The 17455-nt window shown below is 36.1% G+C and overlaps 4 protein-coding genes across 7 annotated transcripts; 1 reads left to right on the plus strand and 3 right to left on the minus strand.

The window, feature by feature from the left end:
- Nucleotides 1–445: 445 nt before the first annotated feature.
- LOC105971799 (splicing factor U2af large subunit A) lies at nt 446–6445 on the minus strand. 2 transcript variants are annotated; one of them, XM_012996691.2, is made up of 14 exons: nt 6160–6445; nt 5447–5560; nt 4676–4971; nt 4356–4469; nt 3410–3489; nt 2736–2794; nt 2613–2657; nt 2474–2533; nt 2159–2219; nt 1957–2069; nt 1355–1801; nt 1063–1204; nt 903–970; nt 446–788 (listed from the first exon to the last, which is right to left on the minus strand). In XM_012996691.2, exons 2-14 carry the CDS (start codon nt 5558–5560, stop codon nt 651–653), a joined length of 1737 nt encoding a protein of 578 aa, XP_012852145.1. In that variant the 5' UTR covers nt 6160–6445; the 3' UTR covers nt 446–650. The 2 variants fall into 2 exon arrangements, with proteins under 2 accessions (XP_012852145.1, XP_012852146.1); XM_012996692.2 differs by having other exon boundaries at nt 5447–5570; nt 6160–6419.
- A 531-nt stretch (nt 6446–6976) lies between these two features.
- LOC105971725 (uncharacterized) lies at nt 6977–10890 on the minus strand. 2 transcript variants are annotated; one of them, XM_088819317.1, is made up of 14 exons: nt 10380–10890; nt 9932–10081; nt 9392–9545; nt 9179–9287; nt 8949–8999; nt 8780–8835; nt 8586–8670; nt 8424–8486; nt 8258–8308; nt 7976–8032; nt 7797–7865; nt 7664–7708; nt 7477–7559; nt 6977–7372 (listed from the first exon to the last, which is right to left on the minus strand). In XM_088819317.1, exons 1-14 carry the CDS (start codon nt 10552–10554, stop codon nt 7354–7356), a joined length of 1167 nt encoding a protein of 388 aa, XP_088675443.1. In that variant the 5' UTR covers nt 10555–10890; the 3' UTR covers nt 6977–7353. The 2 variants fall into 2 exon arrangements, with proteins under 2 accessions (XP_088675443.1, XP_088675444.1); XM_088819318.1 differs by lacking the exon at nt 7664–7708 and having other exon boundaries at nt 10380–10826.
- An 852-nt stretch (nt 10891–11742) lies between these two features.
- On the plus strand, nt 11743–16572 carry ACS12 (1-amino-cyclopropane-1-carboxylate synthase 12). 2 transcript variants are annotated; one of them, XM_012996728.2, is made up of 5 exons: nt 11743–12334; nt 12447–12584; nt 14011–14171; nt 14304–15489; nt 15702–16572. In XM_012996728.2, the coding sequence occupies exons 1-4, from the start codon at nt 11906–11908 to the stop codon at nt 15157–15159; spliced, it is 1584 nt and encodes a 527-aa protein (XP_012852182.2). In that variant the 5' UTR covers nt 11743–11905; the 3' UTR covers nt 15160–15489; nt 15702–16572. The 2 variants fall into 2 exon arrangements, with proteins under 2 accessions (XP_012852182.2, XP_088675445.1); XM_088819319.1 differs by having other exon boundaries at nt 11747–12334; nt 15688–16572.
- LOC105971825 (hydroxyproline-rich glycoprotein family protein) lies at nt 15236–16493 on the minus strand. Its single transcript, XM_012996729.2, has 2 exons — nt 15579–16493; nt 15236–15479 (listed from the first exon to the last, which is right to left on the minus strand). The coding sequence occupies exons 1-2, from the start codon at nt 16491–16493 to the stop codon at nt 15372–15374; spliced, it is 1023 nt and encodes a 340-aa protein (XP_012852183.2). The 3' UTR covers nt 15236–15371.
- Nucleotides 16573–17455: the final 883 nt, after the last annotated feature.

Here is a 17455-nt window from a genome sequence, read left to right on the forward strand (position 1 = left end):
GTGAATTTCCCGCCCCCAATTTCATTTCAATATTCGATATTTTGATTTTAAATTTACCTTTATATTTCCCAAATGGGCTGAATAATTTTAGTATATCACTTGATTGGGCTTAATACAAGCACAACTGAAGCCCAAAACTTGTGTGTTGACCCAATAAGGCTTTGGAACCCATACGTAAATGGGCTGAATGATTTTTGTATTGTGCTTAACCCAAGTACAATGGTCAGCTCAAAACTTCTTGGGCTGGTCCAATGAACCCACACGTAAATGGGCTTTTACACCCTTCGAACTTTTGTTTTTTTTTGGGAGTTTGCTACAATTCCAAATAAATTACAAAAAAACTTAATTAGCTTTTCGAAATTCCAAATTTTTAAAATTTATTTTACAAACAATATTTTATTTTGGAAAAAGAATAAAAATAAATGACGTCACAAATAAATGCACATTACACCAGGCAACCATAATATCATACACTGAAGACATACATTATGGTTTTCGAATTCGAAGCGACGATTTCTTGACCGCGTTAAAATAGGTCCTCGAACAAAATCTAGCAACAAATAAAAAAAAATGGAAGCTGCTTAATAAGTAACATAAACCTCCTATATTATATATAACAAAAAATATACTAGAAAAAAAAAAAAAAGTCACTAGCCACTGTAATCTCCCTCGGCAAATTTATTTTCTGGATAGAAGACAGCCAAAACTTCATTTCCCCCAAATTTTCTTCCATTCAGTCCTTGTCTAGCTTTCGTTGCACCTTCAGTGTCCGTGTACTCCAAGAACACCTGCACAAAATAAAATTCATTTTCACCGATAAAATAACAAACGAAAAATATAATATACAACTGTATTGGACAAAGGCCTTTCTAAATTAAAGAAAGAATTGCTCAGTAACCAACCTTTCCTACACCTGCTGCCATGTCACCATCGAGGAGGGGGCGCGGAATTATCACATTCACCAGCGTACCTGCAAAATAATTAATGCCAAAAGCTGAAATCAATATTTAAACAATATGTTAAGGGATTACAAAAAACGACAAGGTGATTTGAAGAACTTACCAAACTTTGCACATTCAGTTCTCATGTCTTCTACTATATCTTCATAGTCATTGTCATCCTTGAGCTCCTCCGGATTAACCACTTCCGTTAAGCACACAACCTTTGTAGCTGGTGCACCACTGGGTGCTGCTAACATAAACCTCTGCAAAAAAATTAAAAAAAAACCGAAAAATTAGTTCACGAATTGTATCTAGCAGAACAGAAAAGGGGTGATTAATATGAACAATCTTGAGTATGATGGTATGGAATGTGAAGGATCAAGAAAAACAAAAGGAAATTAAAATCCCATCACCTGCAATGCTATTTGTTGCTGGGCGTGCAATAGCACACTCTCTTGCTCGGGTTTAGGTTGTGTTGTACCCTGGTTAGCACGCCTGACAGTGAGGGTCTTATCACCCATCTTTATCCCATTAAGAGCTCCACAGGCAATGTCAGTAACTGATAAATCCTGGTAAACACAAAATGCATAGCCTTTCGAGTTCCCCGTTTCTCTATCTTTAACCAGGTCAAAGCCCCGAAGAGGACCAAAGGACTCGAGCAGCTCCCTAATCTGTGATTCTGTGAAATAATATGGTAGCCCACCGACAAATATGCGGTCAGGGCCTTCAAGCCCACCAGCAGAGCCAGGTGACAAACCAACAACTGAGAGATTCAGATTAGGATTAGGTTGACTGGGTCCAAGAGTGGCAGCTAATGAGGGATTATAATCACTCGGTCGTCTCACTTTAACTGGTGCACCCTGAACAAACAAAAAAAAAAGCAGTTTAGTTATAGGAGAATTGTGCCACCGAGAAATACCACAAAAGAGAGACTAGTGAAATATAAACTCATACAATTAATTAGATCCAATTGATATAATGAATTTTCAGAGCATAAAGATGAAATGCATGTTACCTCAAAGATAATGCCATCTAAAGCCATTGCATTGCTAGCCTCTTCAACAGATCGCATCTCCACAAAAGCAAATTTTTTCTCATGGTTAATATAAACATTCACCACAGCATCTCCTGAATCATTAATATAACAGTATAAAGCATTCATCAAATTTGTGTCAGATAAATGAACATAATAATTCATAAATTTGTGGCTGACTAACCTGGCCCGGCAGTGTTCCCTCCAATTGCTGACATTACATGACTGAAGTACGTTGCCACAGACTGCAAAGAGAGGAACATAAGCAATATAATATAAGCAGGTGAGCTAGAGGAATAAGGGAATGATCAAGGTATTTGATAGGCAAAACATAGCCAAGTACTCAACTACCATGCAAAATAATGGCATGAGTAGTAAACACTTTAATATTACTAAGTATGCAACAGTACATATGCAGTGCTGCAGATAGCACGGTATATATCCAACTAAGAGGGCCAAAATGATAAATCTACAGAGATAGAACATAGTATATTATTACCTGTTCATTAGCAGTTGGAGGGAGACCACCAACATAGACCCGTCGAGCATGTCTGGTAGCCTGACAAACAACATTTTTTAAGGAATATTTTATGTTACATAAAATGCATAAGAACTAGAAAAGGAACACAGAAATCAACCTGCTGAGTCATCGCTTGAACGGGCATCATTTGGAGTGCTCCAAACTGCCAGCAAGTCAAAATAAATATTTAAAAGCGGAATCAAAGAGATGAAATGAGTTACGGGGAAAAGAGTGCACAAACCTGTGGTAACATATTAGGAAACATCGGAGGAATGGCGGGGGTAGCTCCAGGCAGCTGACCTGTGAAGGCAAAAACTAAATTAGATCTCAAATATTAAAGTTGGTAAATATATTCTAAAATTGCAGGAGTACGAGTAACAATAGACAGTATATTATTTTCCTTCCTTGATAATAGTTCATATTTTAAAGCTGACTATCATCTTGCAATGAAACTCCAATGGAAACAGCAGCATCTATTAAAATTGTTGTAAAAACTACTAAACATGCAATCCTGGTTGAAGATGGACAAGACCTGTATTCATTCTTCCTTGGTACATAAAAGCTACAGAGGTCGGCTCACGCCCATTGTCAGCACAGTGGGGCTAGTAGCCCAAAATTGCCTTCTTAGAACATAACATAGGACATACAAAACAAACAAAGAAAACCAAACACAACAAGAAACCAAAAAACCCTCAGTTTCAATCACTAAGCAAATAATTATATAAAGAACTGAATAATCAATCAGGGGACAAGAACAACAAATTGTGATATGTGCAAATTGAAGGACCGAGTGCACTTACCCAAATGAAACCACGTATTTCGATAAGAACTTTCCACACTATATCACAGGGAAAAGAAGAAAAAAAAGTGACAGTTATGTAACAGCTTAGTTGTGGATCAATTGTTTGGCTGTACCTGAAACAGCAGCAGCAGCGGCAGCAGCACTAGAAAGCAAATTAGCAGCAGGTGCCATGTCAAAACCACTCATCCTTTTGCTGTGAAGTCATATCGTTAAGGATAAAGACTAGTGAAACAGGTTTGTGTTCTAGTGATAGATGAATTAAGCAAGTAAAATAACCTTTACGAGTGAAACAACACTAAATTAACATTTTTATTTATATAGAAGCACCAATGATGATGATAAGCCGAGCATCAAAAAGTCAAAAGCAATTATGCCAGCTAACTACTTGCATGCACAATGGATCTATTTACTTATCATGCAAAAAGGTTCAAAGACATGTCTTACAATCAGATCATGCATTACCTCACCAAAAAAATTGATCAGTAATATTTCATATTCCAATGACTATGATGTGGCCAAGTGAGCAGTGTGATGTCATAATCGCACATCTGGAAACACACCATTTCACTGAACAGGGTGTGGAACACCCACATGGAACAAGAAATATGTTTACTTCAAATATTGTTACAAGAAACTGATTGCAAAGAGAACACATAACTAAATTGGCCAATGATGAACTCATTATAAATCATAAACAAGTTTCGGAGAAGTGACAAAGGAGAGAAACTTGTTTGTGACTCCTATTATTTGCTCGTTTCAGAGACTAACAAGCAGATAAAAATAATAAGAGTCACTACATCATGTTGAGAATAAAGACAGATTTCACTGCATTCTCAATCAGAGCTCACATAATGAGAACAGTAGAATCAAGGTCATGTAGTCAGAAACCAGTGACTTACTTTCTACTTCTTTTAAATTTGTTTTTTCTTTAATAAAACTTAATTTAAATCTTAAACAAATGGTCTACCTTCCTTTTGTTTTGTATGTATCATCTTGCACGAGAAATGATCCAAACCAGAAATTACAAAGAACAAAGAGAAGGTTACTATCACAAAATACCTTTTGGAGCGTGAACGAGATCGTGACCTTGATCTGCGCTCGGATATAGGCTTAGAGTGTGATCTAGATCTCCGTATGTGTCTATCCTCCCTATCTTTGTCGTAATCTCTACGCCTGGAAGCCATAGTAATTCATAAAGTTAGAAACCTTTGAACAAACCAAGGAATTTTGTGATGCTGCGAAGGCAGCCATATACGGAGTCATAGCATATAACAGCAAAAGCCTAAAACTGATACAGTAAATCTAAGCCGAACGACGGGCAGATTGACAGCAATTTAAAAAAAAAAAAAAAAAAAAATCACAAGTTGCAGTTTCTTCACCTGTCATAGTCTCGGCTTCTGCGATAGTCATCTTCATCATCTCTATCTCTGGTCCTCTCCCTTCTCTCACCTCGATCCCTGTGGCGGTCTCGATGATGACGATCACGATCCTTGTCTCGATCGCTGTCCCTATCTTTATCCCTGCCCCTCTCCCTATCTCTGCCTCTCTCCCTTTCTCTCTCTCTGCCCTTATCTACATCCCTCTCACGGTCTTTATCTCGACCTCTTTCCCTTTCTTTGTCCCTGCTTCTGGAGGACTCCCTTTCTTTGTCCCTCACTTCATCACGGGATGCATGCTGCAGAAAGTGTCATAAAACAAATGTGAAAACGAAAGGAGAAAAAGAAAAGGGTTCAAATATAGGAAAGCGTAATCACGACAGACAACATCGGCTCCAATACAGTTCCCAGTATCTTTTAACATTAAAAAAAAACTGATGCAAGCACATTTTAATTACAACATTATAAAAAATAAAAAAACTACTCCTCAAAATGGGGGGAATATAAATGAAAACAAGGGATTTAAGATTCTTGTTACTGCAGTGCAATATACAGAATTGGGACCTAGTATTCATAATCTGCGAGGTGTCTGTGAGAAGAAAACGAACTCCTCAACTTTCCAGTTTTGATGCATGAATTGTGTGCCAATAAAGCATGTAATGCAATTCTAGTATTTCAAGCTCTTATATTAGATGGACATACAGTGTAAATAACCATCTAAACCAAGTAATTTGAAGTTGAACAAACTACAATCATCTCTATAAATCTGCATACCTTGGAGCCTCCACTTGATGACCTCTTGCGAGCTTGTTGCTCCATCCCTTCAGTTTCAGGTGACTCCGCGTGAGATGGAGAATCGGCATTCCCATCAAACTCGTGACTCGACATCTGAGTATGTCTGATAAAATGTAAGTTTTCAATCCATAAAATTCTGATACAATTTAGAGCTGATGAATACAAAATTCGAATATGACCTAATAATTCCTAAATCTAATCTAAAGCTTCAGCCCCTCATACAAAACAATATCTCAGCAGCATATAATCAACAAGTTCTACATTGCTGTTTCACAAATTAGAATTCACTAAAAAAAATCGAGAGCAACACAAGACGGTTGCCAAGCTTTGTCGAACAAGGGTTTGTAGAGCCATGAATCTATGGCCAGTGAAGAAGTATTTTGATCGAATTAAACAAACAACAAATTAATACAACATAAACAAACGAACGCAAAAAAAAAATTAATAACACCTTCAACCGACTTTGTTACAGCTTTGTGTTTAAAAACTAGGAAATAAGGATTTACGTCTCGTCACTGCCTTGTTTGCATTTGCGTCAATTCGGAAAATCAAGATGAAAATAAACAACAAGACTATCACATACACAAGAAATTCAAATAAACATTCCTCAATTCTCCTAAAAATCAGAGATCTAACAATTGAATCATAAATAAATTTAAAAAAAAAAAAAAACACGCGCAGTTAGGGAGTACCGTTTGAAAGGACGATTATGCAGCTTGTGTAATCGACAACCTGAATTTTCCGAAACCCTAAATATCTGAATCGGTGTTCAGTATTATTCCTTTTCAATTTCCACTTTTCCGCCTTTCTAGGGTTAATGCGAACTCTGCAATTGTATACGTACACCAGTATATATAAGAATATATATATAAGTATTTTATGCAGTCAAGTACTCGAGAAGATAAGGCCCAGTTTAATTCTATTTGTCTTCCCAGTTCTACCCTTTCTCGTTGGTTTAATTTACTGATTAGTGCACTTATTTCTTATCGGAAAAAAAAAAAGAAAGAAAATTAGTTTATTTTTGGGTAAATTACACCTACTCCCCTCATGTATGCTAAAATAACTTTCAGGTCCTTTTATTATCAAAAATTACAATCACCCCCTGGAACATTACTCTAACGGAATAATGAATTGGATAAGTTATTTCGTTGGGGCTCTAAGGAACTTTTAGTTTCAGTTTCAGACTCTCCTAACATTTCTTAAATTCTTATTGTTTTATATATATATATATATATATATATATATATATATATATATATATATATATATATATATATATATATATTAAATATACTGCATATCGGTCCCGATGACATTAAATTTTACCTCCGGTAATTGTTTCAGTGGTGTGGTTGTAAATACCACCACCACATGGACCTTAAAGTTATTTTAACATATCTCAAGGGTTGTAAGTGTAATTTTCTCTAAAAAAATTATTATTATTATTTATTATTATAATTTGATTCATCATTAATTTACATGATACAATACCTCAATTACAATTCTCAGTTCATCATAAATCCATTTTTCTTTTCTTCTATTTACATATTCACGCATTACATATAATAAATTTAGAAACATGACAAAAAGTAAAACTCGAGAAACAAAAAAAAATCCTACAACGGTCAAAACTCAAAACACTTACTACCAGTTCTAACATGAATCTATATTACTTTCACTTCTGATTTTATCAGATAATATATCATGTCAAAAATATAAATCATTACAGCAACAACCCCAATAAATTTCATCTACCATCAACCTGTTTCCTTTTTTTTTTTTTTAAATCCTCAGTTTCTAATAATCACTCCAATTCGATGATCGATCCCGGCTGCCATTGTTTGCTCGTAAAAATGTATCAAAACGAATCGTTCCGTATGCCAATCTCAACGAATGTCCAAGCTTCTGCAAAAGTTTAAATGAAAATCTTACAAACGTTCGAGGATTAAAACTTATAAACATGTATTTAAATTAGATATAAATAAACAAATTACGGATTTGCTTATTACCTGGCCATGTTGTTGCAGGACCAATGTTTAACATCGTGGACTCTCGTAAGTTCACCACATTGACTTGGCTTTGTGTGACATTTCTGCATTTCATTCTCGCGTCTCAAAACATTGAAGATCGAAAATTTAAAAGCATGCAAAAAATTAATCAGCCTATAACAATAATTACACTACACTATCTCTTTACCCAGAATTCAGCTTGGAAAGACTCGCGACCGTCCTTCTTTAATCCCTGATTTAATTAAAATATAAGAGATTAAATCATATAAGAGATTATAACAAATTTTAAATTTATCCCACAATCGCGTTTTTCTACTTGCCTTGGCTGAGAGGTGCCGGTTTAATTGAGATGATGCAGTACTCGTTTTAGTGTCCGATCCCAACGAGAGCTGCAAAATAAAATGAGAAAGGACACTACTTAATTCAGACAGAAACATAGGATATAAATTAAATTATTTCATGTGCAGATATTTATACAGTATATGTACAACTGTTTTACCTTAGATAACTGCTCTGTAGGTGGACTTTCCAATTGTTTAGTTGACAACCTTGGTTCCTGCAGAAAATTAAAACCACTTGTGATTTAATATAAATAGATATATATAAACAAATTAAGAGGGTAACGTCGTCAAAATTCGACATCTATTGTGAGTAAAATTTCCTTTTGATGTTGTTTAGGATGCTTTTAAATAATTTATTTTGCAATAAATTGAACTAAATAATTTACTAACAATTCGGCAAAGAGTTTAAATAGGAAGCTATATTTACATTAGTGACTTACCTTAGTAGAAGCATGGTGATGGGCTCTCTCTGTAGTCTTCAAGTTAAACACCTGATTTAAATTTACGTGAAAAATTCGATTACAAATATATAAAAAAAATTAAAAAATTGTTGACTACAAAAGTGCAATGAAACTGAAAAAGGAAAATTGATCATCAAAATCTTACTTGAAACTCGGGCGATCGTGGTGTGCTCTTTTGACGTTGGAGTAAAGAAGGAGTTTGAAGAATCTGTTAACGAGCGGAGAATAACCGACAATTAATTTTTTTTGTAGATAAAAAAAAATGTGAACTGGTATTTGCGAGAATCGTGTTATTGCAAGTATAAACCTTTTTGTTCAATGGATGCGCTTTGAAGTTAAAGTCCTTTTGCTTTTGTTTCTCAGTTTCACTCGATACGGAACTATTCTTGGACCTGAAATTCAAGAATACAGAGTACTTGACCAAACAATTTCGACTGAAACTTCGACATTGTATTTGGATGTAATAAAAGTTATCTGCAAAAAAAACAAAGGTTTACTTACCCTCTCCTTTGTGCTCTAAGCATCGTCTCCAGTTCCGGTTCTTTTGGAACAGTAACCTTAAATGAATCAAATTTACAAAAAAAAAAAAATCAGCAAATCAAAATCTCGTTGATGGATATATAAGTAAGAAAAAAGAAACATAAATCATAATTTTCGTATGTAACGGTACCTTCTTTGACGATTTATGTAGTAAGGAATATTTATGCTTCAAATGCGCAACCTGAAAAAAAAAAGGATTTACAAGTAAAGGAGTTGTAAATCGGAAATACGCAAACTAATTTACAATCGTAATGCACAATTAGAAAGTTGGTTAATTGCACTGACTCCTCCTTAATCACAAGAAGAAGTCATTGACTTAAGTTCTTGAAATAAGCATATAGTTAAAGTTGACTGACACACCTTTCTTAAGTAACCAATCTCAAGTTTTTGCCGTTTTGTAGCAGAGTTGTCGAGTATGGTAGAACTATGTGAGCTCTTTCCTTCGAGCTTGGCCGATATTTTCTGAAGCCTGATAAACAAGAAACGGAAAAAAAAAAAAAAGAGCATGAAAAAACCGGATACCCTAAAGAAGGATAAGATTAAAACCCGAGTGTAAACGAAATTAATTAAGACCTTGTACAAATGTGGCCGGAATGCTTATCATGCACTTTATGTTGTTTAGCCAAATGACTAGCTGTAGGTTCCATTAAGGTTGAACTCTTCGGTTGGACTGGTTTATCAGCCGACTTTGTCTTCAATTTTGGTGTGTTATCCTGATTGCTTTTTCCTGAAGAGAAACGAAAAATCGCCATGAAACATTTTTAATGAAATTCAAATGAGCACTTAATGAAGCTTAAGTAGCAGTTAATAACTACCAAACACGTGTGTAGAAGCCGATAAACGGTCAGCATTTATTAAATTTGACAATTATATAAACTAATGCAAGTGCAATTGTTTCCGTTTTCACTAACCGAATACAACCAGTTCAAGGAGAACGTTTCGTAATGGCTGGAACTAGTTAGAAGAAACACGTGTACAATGATACTAAAAAACACGATCCAAGTCCAAACAAACTGTATATTGTTCTAGTTTCTTAATTATTTCGATAATGCGAAAACGTGAAGAAAAAATTATCAGGCTCTATTATGAGAAATCGAGGACAATTTTCTGTACCTTTAGGATTCTTTTTGGAAGTCGAAACTCCATGCCGACTATCGGAATCTGAAGTGTTGCTGCTTTTTTTGTTGCTATATTTTGCTTTGGCAGATATTACTGAAACTTCCCCATACAATAGTTTTTCCAAATTCAACTTTACAATAAAAGCTGAAAAAAAAAGGTCACAATAAAACATTAGCAAATGGTACTCGTTCGAAGAACGGAAAAAAAGGTACAAGATCGAAATTGATCATGTATGCATACACAAAATTAAAATTGATTAAGTATTACAAAGAAACACAAAAATAGATTTCCTTGCTGCATGCATAAAACATTAACATGAAACAAATGGAATCCAACTTCATTTGAATTAAATTCTCGCGCGTATACCCAAAAAAACACGAGGACGATTTAATTTTTTCGAAAATAAAATAAAATAAAAATAATAAATAAATAAAAAACTCACGAGAAGGAGGATAATTTCCAGAAACATCAAACCACCTCTCCGCCTCATCGATTTCAGAATCGAACTCCGACCTCGTAAAATCGTAAAACTGAGGCGCGTCGAACTCGTACTTGCTGCGCTCCTCCTCACCATTTCCCTCGGGATTAACGTAACAGTCTTCATCGGAATCCTCCATTTTTCCTTTTTACCTAATAAATAATCCGTGAGAATCTCCGGTAAAAAATAGAATATTCCGTTCTGATTTTCTGTCGGAGGAAATCAACGACGCCTGTAAATAAATAAAAAAAAGAATATTCCAGAGGGTGGTGAGGAGGACGGAGAAAAAAATGATTTGGTTGTTTGTTTGTTTGTTTTGATTTTTGGGTGTGTTTGTATAATTGTTTGATGGGAATGCAAACTTCTCGTGTTCGTTCAAAAGAAGAGGATGAGAAGAAAGAGAAACAAATCAAGTAAAGGCCAAAAATAATGCATTCTGATTTATTTGTATTGAAATTTAGCGCCACACTTTGACAACTCGGAAATTTAAATTTGTGGGACCAATTATTCCATAAATACTTTCCCATTTTTGGATTTCATCGTTTTGACACAATTACCCTCGTCAATTTCCATAATACATTCTGTATTTTATTTATTTATATGTTCAATTAAATAATTATATTTATTCATGTCGAATTAGTTTTAGCAAGGATCATAACTTATGAGAATATCTATTATCTAAAGGTGTACCGATATCAGATTACATTTGATTAGATAAAATTGGATTAATATTCTATTGACTAACTTGTTATTTAATCAATCAGATGTTTGATTGGTTAGATTAAATTTTGTAGTAAATTTATTAACTTTTTGTATAAATATGAATTGACTAAGAAATCTTTTAATTAACAAAATTACGATATTGTTTTTTAACACAAAATTGATTTTTTCGTTTTTTTAATTATTTCCTACAAAATTAATCTCAGGGGAGAGAGTACTACTAATTTTAACTAAATAATAGAATTAAAATGCGAGCTTCAAGTGTAGTAGCGGATTTGATTAAATATAAATTTTGTTAACCAAACACCTTATTAACTTTTACTATTTAATTAATAAAGTTTAATAGCACTAAGCAAACGATGTTTATATAGTAGCTTTAGCATTTTAAAGCAATAATAAGATATGTTAAATAAAGAACTTACTCGGTTACATAATCTTAAAACTTTATTTAAAAATTAAGAAACTCAGTAACTTATTTTAAAAGATTTATTAATATATTTCTTCATTTTTATGATATAAAGACAAGAAAATGGCGAAGGGCATTCCTGTAATAACACAATTCCGCAAAAGATTCCAAACAGAATCCCCATCTTTGCACAACCCAGCTAAGCAAATCACCACCTCAAAATTCACGAAAAAAAACACACACAATCACACTCTCTCACACACACAGTCACTCTTTCTCGCCACCCAGAAACCCTGGGCACCGTGCTTCCAATTTTATCGCCACCGCCTAGTCGATTTTCCGGCGCGGTATTCCGACGAGTCACATGACCCCGACGCCGAGCCCGGAACCCAAAGAATCACCGCGAAGCCCGAGGGGAACCGGCATGAGACTCATAGTACCTCTACAAGGAGTAGTTCAAGGCAGGGGCGGTCTAATCCTCGGTTCCCTAATCCCCTGCGCTCTATTCTATTTCCTTCAATTTTACCTCAAACGACACCGTTCGCCCCCTTCGAACCCTCCGCCGCGGTCCACGTCGGCGGCGAACCTCTCCGAGCTTCCACGGTCGTCCTCGCGTGCCAATTTGCTCGCACGTGGCTCCACCGGACGCGCCCACTTGTCTGCCCGAGCGTCTTCCATCGCAAAGCCGAACGATTCGCCCTACTACATTGGATTGGATCGGGTGCGAGAGGATCCGTACGACGAGATTGGCAATCCGGATGGTGTTATGCAGCTTGGATTGTCGGAAAACAGGGTAATGATTAATTCATGATTTTTGTTTGTTCATCACTCACCTTGTATTGTGAATTTGTGAGCTTAGTGTTCGTATCGACTCTTATTTTAATTTTTCTTTTTTGGCCTTGAAGCTGTCGTTGGATTTAATTGAAGAGTGGCTTTCAAATAATTTGACTGATTCCGTACTCGGAGTACGCGGGGGTGAGGCTCTGGGGCTGAGCGGAATTGCAACGTACCAGCCTATGGACGGATTAATGGCATTCAAAGTGGTAATTCTACAATTCAGTTTGCAGATGTTCTAAGTTTTATTTTACTTGCTTGATTAGTAGTACCTTGGGTTTAAGTTATACATTATGCATCACTTGATAATGAATGGATTAATACTGAAGCAAATTCACAAACTCATCTGGTATTTCATTGTTCTGCAAACATAATATTTTTTTACTAAAGATAACTCGTGCGGTTGCACTTTTGACAAACAAAATCATCAGTAATAGATACTATGGTTTTTCACTACTTAGTTTTGAGTGGATTGCGGAGAAAAGGAGGCTACTCTAGGAGGGTAAACTTTTAAATTGTTTAGATCATTTTATGTATACATGTTCTGTAATCCTTGTCAAGGCGTTAAACTGAGGATTTTGATAGTATAAGTTCGAAGTGGTACGTATGGTTGTACCTCTTCATATTGATGTGGAAATCTGCACTTGGATTGCACATTTGAATCCAGATCGTCCTTGATTGTAGTTGGGTAAAATGGTATATAGTTATTGAGCTCCGTGTGCAATGTAACAAAGAGATGGATGCTGTTGTGGCTGACACTATCCATGCTAACGCATGCCCAAGGTAGCAGGCATCAAGCAGAACCTATACAAAAATAATTGGAGTCCAACAGATGCAAATAGAAATTAAAAATTGAAACTATGCTTAGTTTATGGACAGGGATGAATAAAAGGAATCGACACCGATGCTTTTTTTCTTCTTTTTCTGGCTAAAAAGTAGTGTTTTGAAAGAATATGAGTCAATTGCGACTCCAGTTTTTCTTCATGTCAACTGTGAGTAGTCAATGGAAAAATCCAAGTCTCGTTAGGAATATTATAAAAAATTGCTCGACATTTGTTGCATCGTATGTTTCTCATTGTGATGCAAATCCTTCTACTGAAATGGAAAATTAGTCCTAATGTGATACTTGACTAACCTGTCTGATTGTATCCAAATCTATCTTGTAGGGGGGGGGGGGGGGGGGGGGGAATATTTGGTGTCGCATAGATACAATCACACGTCATGGACAAGTTCGCTTAATAACTCTTCTATGCTAGATTTGATTCAAGATATATATAATCTGATCTAACCTCTTAATGCCACTGTATTAAGGCAACCAGCATCAGGATTCCTACGAACATTTGTGCGAAAATGATTTACCCTTGATCTGCCTGCCTTTATGAACCTTTTTTAATGTAATATATTATCAGCATTCAATATTGAAAAGACATTGCGTGCTTCAGATGCAATCCCTGGAAACTCATCGGAATTTTCGTTTATTTTCTTTTCGGAACTTTTGTTTTGCATTGTCCTCTCACATGGTGATTTCGTTGTAACTGCAACTCTTTTAGAAAACAAAAATACTTGCTATTGACGGCTGACCCATATAAATTTCGCTTGTGCCTTCATCTGAAGAATATCATACACATGTTACAGGTGATGGCTGATTTCATGACTGAAGTAATGGGAGGAAGAGTATCTTTTGACCCATCAAGATTGATATTGACTTCTGGTGCAACTCCTGCCGTTGAGATACTTACATTTTGTCTGGCTGACCAAGGAAATGCCTTCCTTGTCCCTGCACCCTACTATCCTGGGTATGTATACCTTAAACTTTTGCCCCCTAATTTATTTTCTTCGTCACGGATAAAGTTTGATTGTATTTCATTTTCCATTCTTCTAATTGACGATGAACGGGCATATGATATAACCTTACCACCTTTCTCCAGATTTGACAGGGACATAAGGTGGAGAACAGGAGTTGAGCTAATCCCTGTTCACTGTCGCAGCTGTGATAACTTCACATTAAGCATCACAGCTCTCGAACAGACATTTAACCAGGCAAGGAAACGAGGTCAAAAAGTCCGAGGAATCCTCATTTCTAATCCATCTAACCCTGTCGGGAACTTGCTGAATAGAGACATGCTCTACGATCTCCTAGATTTCGCCAGAGAGAGGAACATCCACATCATATCAGACGAAATCTTTGCAGGCTCAACATATGGGAATGAAGAGTTTGTAAGCATGGCGGAGATAGTTGACACAGAAGATGCTGACAAGGATAGGGTTCACATCATATATGGATTATCTAAAGATTTTTCCATCCCAGGCTTTAGGGTTGGAGCTATATATTCCTCCAATGAAAATGTTTTGGCTGCTTCGAGAAAATTAACTAGATTTTCTTCAGTTTCGACTCCAACTCAGCTGATTCTTTCATCAATGCTCTCTGATAAAAAGTTCACACAGGAATACATCAAGACAAATAAGAAGAGAATACGCACAATGTTTCACTTATTTGTTGCAGGTTTAAAAGAGCTTGGTTTGGAATGCACAAAAAGCAGCGGGGGCTTGTACTGCTGGGTTGATATGAGCAGATTAATTAGTCCTTACAACGAGAAAGGGGAGCTTGATTTATGGGATAAGCTGTTAAATACAGCCAAGATTAACGTAACCCCCGGCTCGGCTTGTCACTGCATTGAGCCAGGATGGTTCAGATTCTGTTTTACAACTTTAAGTGAAAGGGAGATTCCTGTAGTCATTGAACGAATACACAAAGTTGTTGAAAGTTGTAAACCTCCTGTATAGAACATTGTGGAACCTATGCTTTTTAGCCCTAATTCGCCAGATTTTTTTTTGCCATGGTTTAAATGGAGTGGCAATCTTTTCAATAAACATCGAAACTCGTTCTTGCATCAGAAAACTTATAATATTACAACACGAACATTTAAGAATGATGAAAATCAGAACTCGCAGAGATTTCTTCAGATACATTATTGCCGGCAAGGCAATATTTTTTTTTACATTAGTTTTAGTTGCAGTTGTCTCTTCCACTTCGTATGCAGTCCCCTGATTCCATTGCCACTTCCGAAGATGCCGCAAGCGAAGGCGTTGCCCTTCAAAAAGTCCTGCCATCAGGTAATAATTGTTTTTTAGTTGCTATATCTATTTAATTTCTATAAATAGGTTTATGTTCAATTGATAATAAAAGGAAAATATATAGTTACCATGGACGGCTGTTTAGGCATCGTTATAACTTTCCTTTGGCAACTTCTTCTTCGGCTCATCACTATCAGCTCTCCAAGAGTCAGCAAAGGTCGTCTAACAAGACTGCAGTTCCTTTCATGCAGGAATTCTCTCTCTTGCACATCTGCTGCACGAGAAGAATCTTTCGGCACTAGCAGAGGAAATAGCCACTCCAGGAAAGAAGCCCCGACCAAGCTCGTACTTCCCGAGGCATTACTCTCCGTTTCAGAATCCGACGAATAGGCACCCTCCTCCACCTGTCCGCCGTACGTAGTAGTAGTTGTCAGTGCAAGAGAAGTTTCGTACACAGGTACAGCGTTTGAAAGTGCGTTGGTTGATACTAGAGCATTCGCCATGAGAGACTTTCCCGAACTGAACGAATCTTCTGTTTCAATACTGTGCGAGTCGATCTCCGAGTCTGATAATCCATCTCCTTCATTGTAGCTCGGACTCCAGTTCACGGAACCATGGTCAGAGTATTTCGGAGGTGGTGAATAGACAACGATGCTATTTTCATACGAGGGTGAAAGTTTCGACTCTTTTGGAGGTTGGACAAAGGAACGCAGTGGTGTGCCGGGTTTTTCTTCCCATCCGAAGGGAACTGACACGACGAGCTTCGGAGGTGGTACAGCGTGCTTAATTGGTTGTACAGTGGGCTTCCAGTCTTTCTTGGGCTTCCCGGGTTTCTCTTCCCATATGAATGGAACAGAAATCGGCTGTCTCTCTCTCCTTTTGTCGCTCTTAGAAGGTTGCCTTTCTGCTGCCATTTTTGAAGTGTTGTGTGATAACAAATTTGTGAGATTACTCTTTGAATTAGATCTCTGTATATATAGTTTGTGGAATGAGTGGAGTTGTGGTTTTTCAACTAATTCATTGGACTCTACTAACTGAACCATTTTTGTTTTCAAAATTAGGCTTACCTAATCTCTTATTTGAATAATATTTAGACCCTTGTTTATTTTTATTTATTTTAAATGGTGTTTTACCAATTGCATTAAGATAGTGCCCTTTGTATTAACAAAATTTTATCCTAGTGGGATTGAATCTATAATAAATCCTAAAAGGTGCTTCTTGTGTGGGAGGTTAGGCATTGACCGAGTTAATTTCAAGAGTTGAAAAGCACTGGAAAAAGTCAAAATAGACCAGACTGCAATTTAATCGTCGTGATGCATAATAATTTGAAATACTCCATGAATTTTAAAACAGTTGTCATCTAAGATATAGTACATTAGATATATGTATTCTGAAAATTAGTAAATACGAAAGAAATTAAAAAAAAAATGATCCAGTCTCTTTCCAAAATAAATTATTATAATAGTTTAATATATTTTAGGGTAAATTACAATCACCCCTGAGGTATGGTCAAATTATAAAAATTCCCTATCGTTTGGATAATTACATCTACCCCTCAACTATGAATCTTCTTACCACTCCACCCTTATGGTGTTAAATTCAACATAATCATCTAAATTCCGTTGAATGTGCTCTAGTATGTACTCGTTTTGTGTAAAGATACAGTTTCTGATGCACCACAATTTGATATATACAAGCAAAAAAACACATCTTATAATCATCTTGCTTCAAAATGTGGAGCTCGAATGGGATAAAACGAGTACAAAAGTGATAATATTCCATATAATCAAGAAGATTCCACTAAATTTGAAACCACAAGGGTGGACGTGTAAGAAAATTTATGGTTGATGGGGGCTTTTGTATAACCCAAACATGAGGGGATTTTCGTAATTTTACCATACCTCAGGGGTTGGTTGTAATTTACCCTATATTTTATTTTTATAAGGGCAAATTACGGCCACCCCCCTCAGGTATGGTCAAATTACGAAAAAACTCCTCTTGTTTG

The sequence above is a fragment of the Erythranthe guttata genome, chromosome 6 (assembly GCF_056151865.1).
Source record: "Erythranthe guttata isolate IM_541 chromosome 6, IM_541, whole genome shotgun sequence".
NCBI lineage: Eukaryota > Viridiplantae > Streptophyta > Magnoliopsida > Lamiales > Phrymaceae > Erythranthe > Erythranthe guttata.

Excerpts from the sequence above, each read along its gene's own strand:
- LOC105971799 (XM_012996691.2), bottom strand. The coding sequence starts at position 5,560 with ATGTCGAGTCACGAGTTTGATGGGAATGCCGATTCTCCATCTCACGCG. Across the intron at positions 2,220-2,473 it reads CTCCAACTGCTAATGAACAG|TCTGTGGCAACGTACTTCAG; the intron begins GTAATAATATAC and ends CTCTCTTTGCAG. Across the intron at positions 789-902 it reads TGGCAGCAGGTGTAGGAAAG|GTGTTCTTGGAGTACACGGA; the intron begins GTTGGTTACTGA and ends TATTTTGTGCAG.
- LOC105971725 (XM_088819317.1), bottom strand. The coding sequence starts at position 10,554 with ATGGAGGATTCCGATGAAGACTGTTACGTTAATCCCGAGGGAAATGGT. Across the intron at positions 10,082-10,379 it reads TGGAAATTATCCTCCTTCTC|CTTTTATTGTAAAGTTGAAT; the intron begins GTGAGTTTTTTA and ends TTTTTTTTTCAG. Across the intron at positions 9,000-9,178 it reads AGATTGGTTACTTAAGAAAG|GTTGCGCATTTGAAGCATAA; the intron begins GTGTGTCAGTCA and ends TTTTTTTTTCAG.
- ACS12 (XM_012996728.2), top strand. The coding sequence starts at position 11,906 with ATGACCCCGACGCCGAGCCCGGAACCCAAAGAATCACCGCGAAGCCCG. Across the intron at positions 12,585-14,010 it reads GATTAATGGCATTCAAAGTG|GTGATGGCTGATTTCATGAC; the intron begins GTAATTCTACAA and ends CACATGTTACAG. Across the intron at positions 14,172-14,303 it reads CCTGCACCCTACTATCCTGG|ATTTGACAGGGACATAAGGT; the intron begins GTATGTATACCT and ends ACCTTTCTCCAG.
- LOC105971825 (XM_012996729.2), bottom strand. The coding sequence starts at position 16,493 with ATGGTTCAGTTAGTAGAGTCCAATGAATTAGTTGAAAAACCACAACTC. Across the intron at positions 15,480-15,578 it reads TGCCTAAACAGCCGTCCATG|GACTTTTTGAAGGGCAACGC; the intron begins GTAACTATATAT and ends ACCTGATGGCAG.